This window comes from Pithys albifrons, chromosome 5, assembly GCF_047495875.1.
Source record: "Pithys albifrons albifrons isolate INPA30051 chromosome 5, PitAlb_v1, whole genome shotgun sequence".
Taxonomy (NCBI): domain Eukaryota; kingdom Metazoa; phylum Chordata; class Aves; order Passeriformes; family Thamnophilidae; genus Pithys; species Pithys albifrons.
This window is the reverse complement of record NC_092462.1, coordinates 64,928,189-64,941,119: the sequence shown is the minus strand read 5'-3', so window position 1 is coordinate 64,941,119 and position 12,931 is coordinate 64,928,189. Positions and strand designations below refer to the sequence as shown.

At 38.2% G+C, this 12,931-nt stretch overlaps 1 protein-coding gene across 12 annotated transcripts in view; it reads left to right on the top strand.

Annotated features, from left to right (window-relative positions):
- The window catches only part of ABLIM2 (actin binding LIM protein family member 2), a 147,222-nt gene that overhangs the window by 89,810 nt on the left and 44,481 nt on the right, over positions 1 to 12,931 (top strand). For 11 of the 12 annotated variants that reach the window (XM_071556866.1, XM_071556872.1, XM_071556865.1 and 8 more), the window contains exons 7-9: positions 1,721 to 1,808; positions 4,541 to 4,599; positions 9,000 to 9,077. In XM_071556866.1, coding sequence (XP_071412967.1) covers positions 1,721 to 1,808; positions 4,541 to 4,599; positions 9,000 to 9,077 — 225 coding nt within the window. The remainder of the gene's footprint in view (positions 1 to 1,720; positions 1,809 to 4,540; positions 4,600 to 8,999; positions 9,078 to 12,931) is intronic. The other variant, XM_071556871.1, reaches the window with a different exon arrangement.

Here is a 12,931-nt window from a genome sequence, read left to right as displayed (position 1 = left end):
AAACCAGATATTCTTTAACCTAAATTTACTATACTCCTATGATTGACATTGTGAACAGCAAAATAGCTCCCAGACACAGATTATGTTCTTTAATATAATTACCTCTGAAGGTGTTCACATTCAGTCAGTGAGAAACAGTAAGGCAAATCATTCTTGTAGTAACAGGGTTAAGTTTCCAGATTAATAGAAGAGGGATTTACAGTACAGTGCTGTGGAGCATATTTACATGCTGAAGACGGTGGGGCAATACTTCATAGTACTTCCTTAAAGGCTCACACAATCCTAGTAGTGCTTTCAACCTTTTTCAGATAGGCAGATTATGAGACATTCAACATGAACCAAAATTTGCTTCTTTTTAACTCCAGGAAAACTTGTACTGAAGTCAGACTTAGCTTAACTTAAACTTGGTTTACCGTAGCTTTAAGCTTTAGAGTTACTTGGTCTCCTGAATTTTGTTCATAATGGAAGTGGCATTGACCTTAAGCCATTTAAACCATGAGCAATTCTCTCTAGCACAGAAAAATGTGGCATCAAAGAGGAGGAAAGAGATGCCAACATTTGGCTTTTAGTTCTGTGGAGGTTTGGAAGACTGAGGAGTGCTGAGAGCATGTGCAAGAGCCATCTTTGGGCTGTTGAACTCTGTTTTGTGAGTGTCATCTGAAAGGGACTGGACTCCCTGAATGCTGTTTTTGTTACTGGCTCAAGCCAACATTGCCTTGTGATGCTGCTGTCCATGCCTGTGAGAACCAGAGCTAACGATTTTGCCCACAGCCACCCATAGAGTTAAATCTTGATCCAAGAATCCTGGAAATTTTTTTTTCCCCCTGATACTTATTTGAGGTTAACTTCACGCTTGTCTGTGTTACACGTTGATCTTCTGACATGGCCAGGCCCTTGTTCCTTTGGAGCAGGGAGATGTATCATCTTGAAAAAACACAATGAGGTCAGTGGTTAAACACTTTAAATTAATGAGATTATAACATAATTGGGAATTTAAATATATGAAAATTGTTAAGTTACTCAGCTATTCTGAGCAAATTGAGGACTCAGTCCTGTTCTCATTCCAGTAAATGAAAACTGTGGTATTAAATTATGTGATTTAATCTCAGAGCTGTTGGCAAAGCTCTTGGCTTGTTTGCATGTGGAAGTCAGTGCACAGAACCCCAAGGTGTCAGCTCTGAACTGACAGTCCTATAGAAATGCCACACACATTCCTGATGGAAACCATTTAGTACCTGTTACCTGCAAGACATTTTCAAAGCAGCTACATTTTTTTGCATGAGATGGTTCTTGATGAGCATTAATATTATATATTCAGTTGAATCATGGTGGTCATATTGTTGAGTTGCAAATCTATGCTCAAGGTTATGACCTACTAACTTCCTTGGACAGGTAAGTTCCAAGCTGCCCTGCACAGTATGGTTCTTGACAGGGAAAATGTGTTCACTACATAAATTTGTTCCTATTCTGTCAATTCAGAGACTTAGCTATTGCACATGAACTTTTTTTTTTGTTTAGGCAAGATCATAATTATGTTTTGAATCACAAATTGTCTGGAATCAAAATTTGGCATTGTGGTTGAAGGAGATTGTTGAACTAATTATCATTAACTAATTTACACTAGATAATCATAATCAAGAGGATGAAAGAAAAGCTTTTCATAGTGAAACTGCTAAATTGATCAATATGCTTAATCACCTGTACCCTTTTTTCCAAATAGGCAGGAGAAAAACATTATCACCCAACGTGCGCACGATGTGTCAGGTGCAATCAAATGTTTGCAGAAGGAGAAGAAATGTATCTTCAAGGTAAAAACAAGCAAAAATTAAAGTGGTCATACTGTGCCTCTTGCCCACACCTCTTAGCATGGCTGAGCTGTTTTGCACTTACTCTTACTTCATAACTACCAAAGAAAGCAGAGTGCAATATGTAGGCTAGGGAAAAACAAGAGCAAACTCTTGTTGATTCTTACTTATTACTTTTTTCTCAGTTCAAATCCAGTAGCAAGTGTGAATCACAGAAAGGATAAGTGGTAGTAGTTATTTCCTGCAGATGGGAGTATTGACAGTGAAGATTATAAAATTTTCCATTTACCAAAATAATGTGATTTTTCTGCAGTGATAAATGATCCAAGTGAAAGTTAACACACGTGAAGAACAAAAGGTTTCCTAAAGCTGCTGTTTCCCTCCTAGGACTAGTTCTGTATTCATTGCCTACTGGGGTATGAAAAGAAAATCTGAAGGTCCTTACCTGAGTTCCCCTCAGTCAGGACCTCAGAGTGTGAAAAAGAGGTGGAAAATTGCCCTCAGAGGGTGGAGAGGAGGATGCCAGGTGCTGGAGCCCTCACCATACAATGTGCCATAAGGTTGCACAGGACAAATGCAATGTTTCTTGTCGGCACGTTTCAGTGGTAATAGGGATGGACTTGCACAATAAAGTATGCAAGGGAAAAAATGTTATTTAGAAAAGATAGGAGCTGAAATCTTTCATATGTAGCAACTGTACTAAATTGATCAAGGAAAACTGACTACACAGTTAAATACAGGGTCAAACATCATGGAAGATGAGGGCTTTTGCATATATCTTTGAGTGGCATTATTTTTTCAAAGGAAAATGGAAAGAAGAAACACAGTAGGATGTGGGAACTGCAAGGCTGGGGTATTATCATAAAATCATATGCTTGACCAGATGTGTATTTACAACTTTGCAATTGTCCACAGTTTTCTAGAAATATACTTGGAAATCTTTTTTTAAGCAGGAAAAGTTAGACTTTATTTAAAACACAGCAGTGGTCTCAGTAAGATCTAATTATCATTCAGTATGTTATTTAAAATGACAATTCTATTGTCACTTTGGTCTGAAACAAGAACTAGCTCATTAAGGGACATAATGATCCTTGTCTGTTCTCTTGGATTCTCCCTCGGGAACAAAAGTGCTGTGGTTCTTCCCAGTTGCAAAGCAGCTTAGCAGTGCTAAGTTCCCATGGAAAATCAATGCTTTAAAAGAAATATATCAAACTACAAATTTGTTTCTAGATTTCAAACCCTTTGAAACTCATTTGCAAGTCACTCTTCTTTATAAGTTTAGTTTGTTATAAGGGTGGGTATTTGTTAAGTTTTGTATTGATTATTAGTTCAAATAATAGCAAAGTATACTCAGGTCCTATTAATTTGGACCCATCTTACTGTATTTTCTAATGCATTTCTATCATACACTTTTTGTCTTCACATGAAGAGCAGTTTCCATTAGAAACTGGTGTTAATGCCATGAAAGATATATGATCAGTTATTTGAACTGTCTGACCTGATATGTTAGATAATAAAAAAATGTCAGATGCCGGGGTTTTCTAACCTGTTCCTCATCCTCTTAATAAGCTACTGTGACCTTTGGGTTTTGCAAGTTCTTTGGCAGAAATTGTCAGTGGTTATCCAACTGATGACTTTTGGGTGAAAGGCCTCTTCTTTGTGGCAAAATTTGTTTCCCAGCCAGTGTTGCTTGCCTACAGAGAGCAGTAAGGTGTTCTAAATACTTCTTGAATCCATTAGGAAGATTTCCGTCACTTTCTATGGGGCAAGCTCAGATCCACTGCACCTGGAAGATAATCTTAACATTAAATTTAAAGGTTTTATAAAGATATTTCATAGTGTTTCAGTACCAAAAAAAAAAAATCAGTAACTTAGTAAATGCAATTTATCTGGTTTGTGCTTATACTTTTTTACTGCAAGAGTCTGGGTTCATCAGGGTTTTTTTTGTGAAATAAATTCTAATGATCTCCATCTGTCTTCTGGGAAATAGACTTTCTGTTTCTATCTTGTTTCCAAAATCAACTAGTTAGAAAACTATCAAACTGCTGTGAAAACAAAGCATTTCCAATAACTCTGGTGCTCTCCACCCAGTATAAACATTAAATATTTATTACACAAAGGTTCTCAACTTCCCATTTAGTCAGGCAGAAGCTGCAGTGTGTCCACATTATTTGACTGTACAGAGCTTTTTAGTTTGTGGCTTCTCTGAGCTTAGACTGGCATAAAGTTCCTTCTTCCTATTAAAATTTACAAATAATTATTGTATTTTATATCCTTGTACCTATTCCACTTCCACTGAACACTAAGTTTTGAACACTGTGTTCAACTTTTTAAAATGCCTTTTACCCTTTGTGACTAGTGCAAAACTATTTCATATCTCACACTCGAAGTTTACTTTTATCTCTTTGTAATCCTCTTCCATGCAATACTTACATGCAATAGAGAATTGGATTATTCTGCATTTCCTACTTCCTCCAGGGTGGGTATTCCCCTGAATTTGTGCAGTTCCTTAGTATTTGATTAACGAGAGATAAACATAGAGGAAATAAAAGATCAGAAAGACAGACCAGATTTTCCACTAGGGTTACATGCCACAGTGCTATTTCATCCCACCACAGTGTGCTACTTTGTATGACCCCAGCCAGACTATTTCAAGAATATGGATAATAAGAGTGCAGGAAATTTTAGCTATATATAAAGAAAAAATTAAATGGAACTTTAAATTTACTTTCCAGGAACATCCATTTGGCATCCAGTTTGTAGACAGGCTGCAAAGGCTGAAGAAAAAAACAAGGTAAAAAGATTGTACTTTTACCCAGTGTTCTTTGATTGCCATATTATTCTCTATGCTTTTTTTGCAGCAGGCATGGAGGGAAAAGTTTGGCATTTTTTCCCAACTGTAATTTTAAATTTGAAATGACAGGAATCTAATAGGTTAATATAATGTAATAATGTAAGATAAATATTCTGCTTTCACATAGTGATTAAAGCTACAGCTTCAAGAGAATGCTGACCTGAGAGTTATATGTATAAATTGAAAAAAGAAAAATATGTAAATATGAATAAGAAAAAAAGCACTAATTTTTAACTTCTGTCTGATCATGATATGATCAGTGCATGACCTCTTTTTATGTGGCTCTGAATTGAAAAGATCAGAGGACTTTCATTTTTTTTGTTTTTACAAAAAAAAAATCTCTCCTCAGAGTTTCTCTTTTATTATTTGTTTGCAAAATTTTGGCAAACCAGCCCAAACTTAATTTAATCTCTGGCTTTAAGTATTCCTTAAGTTGGCTGATTGTGCACCTGTCCATGTGCAAGGGGAAAAGGGGGGAGTTTTGGCAACTTGAATTACAAGGCTAGCAGATGAATAAGCTGCCCAGAGGAAATGAAGAATTAATGATCCCTCTGAAGTGGTGGGACTGAGTTATGACTATCTCATTTAATGTGGAGTCTGAGTAGGGGATTTTTAACTTCTGATGTTCTCTGATGCTCAGGTGGTACCCTGTGGGGGTGACAGTGTGTGTGTGTGGATCTCTTTAGGTCTGAGGTGATTGATGAATGCATCCTTAAGGACCAGAGAACCACCTGTAGAATGTGGATGCCTTGTAACCAGTAGAATCTTTCCATGCATGTTAGGTGAACTACTGACCAATAGTGTACTGGCATGTTATATGCAGGAGTAGATAAAAGTGAAGCTGTTACTAAAAATAAAGTCCTTTGTCTTCAGTGAGCCTTCTGATCACACTGCAGCCTGAGTTGTCTCTGCCTCCTCTGACCACCACTAAGTTAATCTGCATTACCCCAATAAAGGGTGACCCCAATAGTACCCCTTGGTATCTTTGTTCAAAAAAGCTCTGCTTTGGTTCAAGGCTCAGAGAAAGGCACATGGGACAAGTCAGAACAGCAGGCAGCAGCTATAAAAAGATTGTTTACAAGTCTGGTGTGTCACCAAGTGAAACTTTGACTAAATTACAGGTTGAAAAAAGAAATTGTTTGGGCTTTACCCTGAAAGATCTTGGCTGTGTCTTTTGTGCCCATGTGTTTGGAAGTGATTGTTCTGGTGTTCTTCATGAGAAGCTCTGAATATGAAATAATCTTTGAGTTTATCCGCTTTTTATGGTCTTTATGCTTCTTATTGGAAAAAACAAAGCCAGAAGGAAGAATGATGTTTCAAAATGAGTAATAATGAACTTGTCAATATAACTTGTGAAGTTTGGAAAGGGATCTACTGCTTGAGAAATTTGCTGGTCAACCTTGCAGTTTGTTGTTTTTAAGTTATCTTCCTATGTATAGATACATGCACAGTATGTAATTAAAGTAGGTGATAAAGTCAAAAGGAAAAAGTGGCAGCATGCTCCAAAACTTCAGAGATGGAGTGGAGGGGAAAAAGAACTTCTGAAAGAGAGTGACAGCGTAAAGAGAAATGGTAGGAGAGTGAAATTGTAAGCATAAGGGATGAAGCTGAAAAAGACAGAAGAAATTAAAGCAGCAAGAAGAAGTAAGGATTGTAAAAAGGTGTAACTGAAAAAGAGGTAGGTGGAAGAAGAAGAAAAACATGTAGTACAGAAAAAAGAATAAATGGAGGCAATAGAGTCAACAGAGGAGTGATTTTTTATTTTAAAAATATACAAAATTATGTGCAGCAAGCATGGACTGCAGATGCTAAAAAAGAATATGCAGAGAATAAAGAATGTGTGAGAGATGTGGAATGGCTGATATCCAACTCTTTAGCCACCGGTATCCTTCACCTCCTCCCTTCTCCACTCAGTTTGTGGTGGTGATAGTGGGGATTACCCTGACCCAGGTGCAGGACCTTGCACTTGACCTTGTTAAACTTCATGAAGTTTGCATGGCCCCACTCCCCAGGCTCATGCTGGGTTTTCTGTGGGAGGACTCAAAGGAGGGAGGCTGAGAAGGGTCTCACTGAATGCCAGGGAAGCGGCATGTTAGAGCCAATGACAGAAGGACTCACCCCTTGTCAGCCCTTGGAAAGACAGAGAGCTCGAAAGGGACCTCTGAAGTCATCTTGTCTGACCCTCCTTCTCAAGCATGGTCATCTACAGCTGCCCAAGACGATGCCCAGGACACAGGAAGAAGCTCTGAAGCTTTATCTAGGAAAACCTGAACTTAATCCGAAACTGTCATTTGACTTTAACAGGGTTTAAAACACTGGAATAGTGCAGTTTTCTTCAGTTATTTTTCTCTTCTGCATTGGATTTCCTGTAAAGACATCATGAAAGAGAACTATGGTTTGTACATGACATCAGTGTATTTCATGTCATTTGATTTGCACAAGTTCTGAAAAACTGAGAAGTGCTTTAACTATGCAGAAGAGGAGTTTGACTACACCAGCCATGTTAAATGGCCATGTCAAGGGCAGCCACAAGTATTTCGCAGATATTTCCTCGCTTGTTCCCTTGGACCTTGAATGTGTACAGAGCCTCAGTGTGAGACAACTGAAAATTAGAGGGACAAAGTTCCAAAATTCTAGTCAGACATGCCAAAACAATTAAACTGAATTTTTTTATGTGGCTGAGTATGTCCACATATTGTCTCAAGAGAAGTCACAGGACTACTTGGGCTAAAGAAGGTCAGTGGACGGATACTTATGACAATTTAGTTTGTTTGCTCTGTTATCACAGAACATACTGATATATTTACATAAAGCTAGTAAATACTTAAAAACTGCAGTAGTAGGAAGGATGTTACATTGACCTGACAGCTTAATAATGCTAAAATTCTTTTAAGAGTTTGAACAGTTGTAACCTCCAGGTAAGAAGTGTCAGCTTTCAGTGAGACATTAAATTATGATCATTCCGAGTGCATGGAAAAATACATATTTTTTGCAATCAAGGACAGGTTTTTCCATAGATGAGTAAGAAAATTTTCCCAGAATTTGCATATCTGGGTAAAAGAGGGTAAAACCCCATTGATTTCATTGTAAGATTTGTTAAACTTCCATTATGTCATGACTGTTCACTCATGGTTAATGTAATTGGCTCTCACAACCCTTTGATATTGATGCCGAAAGGGGTTTTTTTAATTTTTCAATTTTTATATTTTGTAGATTTTAGGAACACAGTAGATGTAATGCTGTAGATTTTAGTGAATTAATATTTAGCATCTTGTAGCATAAAGTCCTTCTATCTCTATCCCTGCTCCAGAACAGGCAGCTAAGATCTGCCAGCTATTTAGTCTCTCTCTCAAGGTACCAGATTAAAGCATATCAAAAGAGAACATAAACATGGAGCAGTGTGACCCGAAGCCCTGGAGAGCGTCCAAGAGACCTTTGTGTGCTGAAGAAGAGGAGGTGGATGAAGACAGAGGGTCCCAACGACCCCAGCCCCAATTCAACAGGGGTGGGAACTGGAAGGGGACAGAGGTGGAACTGGACATGTGGACAGTAGTGATTGGATAGGTTATATTATAAAAGCTATAGAACTTAGAGCTTGCAGGCGCGTGCGTCGATGTACTCCTGGATGAGCGGGGTTGCTCATTAAAGTGCCTGCCCATTATCTTATCTCCTACAAAACTTGGCTCGGAGTCTTTTTTACAGACTTTTACGGCAACATTATTTAAAAGTAATTGTATTTTTCATCATAAAGGAATGGACCTAAAAGAAAGCAATAAGAGTCTGAATGCCAAAATGATTGAAAACAGAGCAAAACCAGTTGAGTATTAAAATTAATCTGGTAGTCTTACAATCAGCCAAGAGGGGTAGGTATCCTATGGGCTGTCTGATGCAGGATGCTCTGCGGGATCTCATTGTGTTTGCTATGAGTGAATGGCATGGTGGCATCACATATTCCAGACACAATGTAGTATGTTTTGATGGCATAACTTCGGAGGAAAAATGCTGCTGCTGTATCATCTTGTAACTTTACCTGTCCCTGGTGCTCAAAGGCTGTCCTGGCCCCCCAGAAGTGCTCCAGCCCATTTCGTTCTGAAGAGAGGGGAAAAGAAAATCATGTGCAAAACAATACTTGCATTTTCAAAAGGTTAATTTGATTGATTGAAAGTGTTCTTTTATATTTCACTTCGTGCCTGCGGGTTTTGAGTTCTCTATAATATGTCATTTTTGAGTGGTAAAGGTTAAATTAAATCAAATGTTTCTATGTTCTTTCTGAAATAAGTTACATTATCTTTCCTTCTCCTCTATTTCCTATCTATTTCACTTCTCTTCTCCTGCCAAAGGAAACAAGGACTTCCTCTGAGAGTATTATTTCTGTACCTGCTTCAAGTACATCAGGTTCCCCAAGCCGTGTGATCTATGTGAGTATTTCACAGTGAAATTAATTTTCTGGGCTGGGGAAAACCCCATACTTCCTCCTACAGCTTTGCATGTTGTTTGGAAAGTTAGTGTCTCCAAACCACTGCAGTTGGTTATTCCTCTAAAATGGGAATTTACTTTCTCAACTTTAAAATGTTTTAGTACTGCATTTGCTGTAACACAATACTGGCAGTTTCCTCTTATTTTTGATGGCATATTTATAGCTGGCTTGTACCAAAACATGCAGAATACCATAGTGCTTTCCAAAAAGAAAAGCTTAAGTAAACAGTACAACCCACAGGTAGATTACAAGCTTAGATTCGAACACAACTTGTCTAAACTGAGCTCTTGAGCCTCTATCTGATCGCAGAGGAAAACACTCATGCATGGGATTGCCAGACTCTGGTCTTGCCAAACGCCAGTCCCTAACCTCAGAGAGCCTTTGATGTGTTATTGTTTAAGAAGTGCTAGCTCTGGAAAGCCCAGAGAGAGAATTTAAAATAACAAGTCTTATAAAATCTTATGATGAATATTTTTAAAATACAAGATCAAAATTGCAGTAGGTAGTGTTTGTGACCAAATTCTCAAAGCTACCAACAATAGGTGAAAAATATCTGCAAGTGTGGCATAATCCCTGCCAATGTCTCTAGAAGGGCTTCATTATTTCAGGGCTTTTCTATCTCCTGGCCAAGTATGCTGCAGGTAGGTAGATTGTTCTCACCAGTTAGGACCATGTACTGAGAAAACTGGTGGAGATGTGATTGACTTCCCAGAGAGGTTATTATACAAATATTGAGGACTGTTGTCTACTTCACTGAGACAAGCAGAAGAGTGACTTGGATCCAAACTTGTCTTTCCTCTTCAAGTAAAAATTACTTTGAATGCAATATACCCGTTATCTGAGTAAGACTGAACTCAGAGTAGAAGAACTGCCCCTTATCTAAATGCTAAGGGCTGGTGAATACCAGTGGTATATTCCCAGTATAAGGGCAGTTAAATGCCTCCCTGACATCCGAGCCCGTCAGATCTCGGAAGCTAAGCAGGGTCAGCCCCAGATTAGTACTTGGATGGGAGACCTCCTGGGAAATGCCGGGTGCTGTAGGTTCTAGTCCTGAGGACTTCACTGGCACTGTCCAAGCTCACTCGGCCGTGGCAGATGAACCTCAGGACTTAAACGGTGGGGCCAGTTCTGCACATGCTGAGCCTCACCTAAAATCCACTGTGCAGGCTGGAAGGGCACACCCATGTGGGGACAGCCCTTCCCCAATCTTCGTTCGCGAAGCTGAGCCACACACACACACACACAAACACATTCCCAGTATAAAAAAATCATTGTGAAAGCAATTAATTTTGCTGGGAGCCTATTGTCATGTAAACACTTCTTTTGGCCAGGTGATCTCTCTTTCTCCAGCCATGCACCTTCTCATTCTTTTTATAAGCATGGTTTTTGTGACATTTATCTAACTGTGAGATGGTACTATTTTTCTTGATGTTTGTGTTTGCAGTTTTAAATACACTCCACAGGCTGTTAAAAGTAAAGGACAAAGCTCCATTCTCCTTTTCTGTTGTTTGTTGGTTTGTTTGTTTTTAAAGGCTATCATTAAAACAGCACTCAACTCTAATGTTTGTTACTGTAATATACAGCTGCAACAGTGACAGAATAAAGTTGTCTAGAAAATATGCATCAATTGGAAAAAAGATTCCCCAGAGGAGTGCAAGTTCTTTCTCTGTCTCATTTCTGACTGCTTAATTGTCAAAGCTGTGAGATTGATTAAATCCCATTTTGGCTTTCACAAACAGGAAAGTAAGAAGAATTAAAAACATGTTGCTGACTTCTATATTACCAAAATGTTTCCTTGGCTTTTTTTACATCTGCTTTTTGTTACAGGAGTGTTATGACATAGAGACATGCTCAAGATTTGTCTTGTGTGTTTTTGTGATTGGTTTTGCAAATGTAAATTCATGCTGCCACACACATGTAGCCTGTCCCTCTCTGGCCATGTCATCCCATCTCCTCTTTGGTGCTAGTACTAATGGGCACACAGAGGTGTGATCATTCAAACATGAGACCAGACTGTGCTAAAAAAATAACCCAGGAAAAACATCCAGACAACAAAAGAGGCAGAAAAAGACCTAGCTGTCTTCATGTCTTCTAGTGCTAATGCAGAAGGCAGAGCAGAGTGGGATGGTGTGGACAGAACAGCAGCTTTCCGCAGTAGCATAGATTCAGTTCATTAAAACCCATAGTAAAACTGTGGGCTTGCCAGCTGCTGAGCTCTGTGAAGTATTGTGTTGGACAAAAGAGGATTTAGAGAACACAGTTAAAGCTTAGGAACCATGAATTCTTGGTGCTCATACTTTCAAAGACATCAAGTCAGAGCAATGCAGTCATTCTGAAGAACGTTCCATCTCAGGGCAGACTTGTTTCTGGGTCACAGTTGAGTGGTCAGCTAAGGAAAGATGAAAAAAGTGTGTTTCAGCTAAACCTGAATGTGCTTCATACAGATGGTTTGATAAAACCATACCATCTTTTCTTCATCTACTGATAACAGACTTTGGTGTCTTCTTGTACTGAGAGACGGCACAGGCCAGTTACTTTCAAAGGTAATAATGGGCATCTTTTCTTGATCTTTAGTGATAGCTTCATTATATCCAAGCTGAAATTTACCCTAGTGCTGATGTACCCCCCGAGTCCCCAAATACCACTTAAAAATTAGTTGATTTCTAAATTATGCCATTAAATAAAGTTTAAACAAAAGTCCTGCTTTATACTGTGCTAAATTTTACTAAGAGAGAATTAGGTCCTGCAGCTTAGTATAACCAACTGGAAGGTTTAGGTTAGCTTACAAACCTGTGTTGTATGTTCTCTTATAAAAGGAATAAAAATCACACTATTTCTATAAAGATCATATTCACAACTATACAATTGTAGCATTACATATTCTAAATGAAATAGATACTCTAAGTTTAGAGCATGGTTTTAATAGAATCCAAAACACCAGACTATTGAAGAACTGGTTTAAAGCCTCTAAGATGTAATTTGAGTCTTCCCTAGCAGATTTGAATTCCACTAACATAATTGAAAGTGGGTGAAATAAATAAAATAAAGAAACACTGTAGACTGAATGTCTGGAGAACTGAGTGATTAGAAAGCAACTGTATCCATGAAGTGTTCTGTCATCCAAATTTGACTACATCTTTATATCTAAACTGAAAGGAATTACGCAGCTACATAAATTTTACTCCTGACAGTACTGAAGTCTAGAGGGAAGTTGAACACCTACATGGAGAGATCAGGGCCAAAATTGCTGTAATTCACATTTAAATATTCTCATTTCTGAACTTCTTTGGATTCACTAGAATAATGCCCATAAGCCTGGATATCTTAAAAGTGAAATTACAGCCTCCTTGGCTTTTCTTGTAGGTACAATGCTGCCCAAAGTATTCCTGGAACAGATGTGATGGACAGACTGCTTCCCTTGGCATTACCTGTCTCTGCATCAGAGCTTCCCACTGGCTTCCTAGTAGGAAGGGACTTATTTTCACTAAAGAGCTATTTTCTTCCTTTTTAGCTTCTCAAAGTAGCTGCAAAGAAGTGAGATTTATAAATTGATGAAGAGTCAATTTATAAATATTTGGTCAAAACACATTTTTCATTAGTTTTGAGGATAGGAATATGTGATAATTATGGCAGCTTTGTTCTACTTCCTTAGTTAAGAGGAATCTTCCTTCTTTCCATGTAGTTTATGTTTGCACAAATTCACAGATTGTGTTAGAAAAAAGGATAACTTAAAATTGTCAGACTAAATTTTTCCTGTATGATTTGCCTGATAGAAAACTTCCCTGGAAAGTCTAT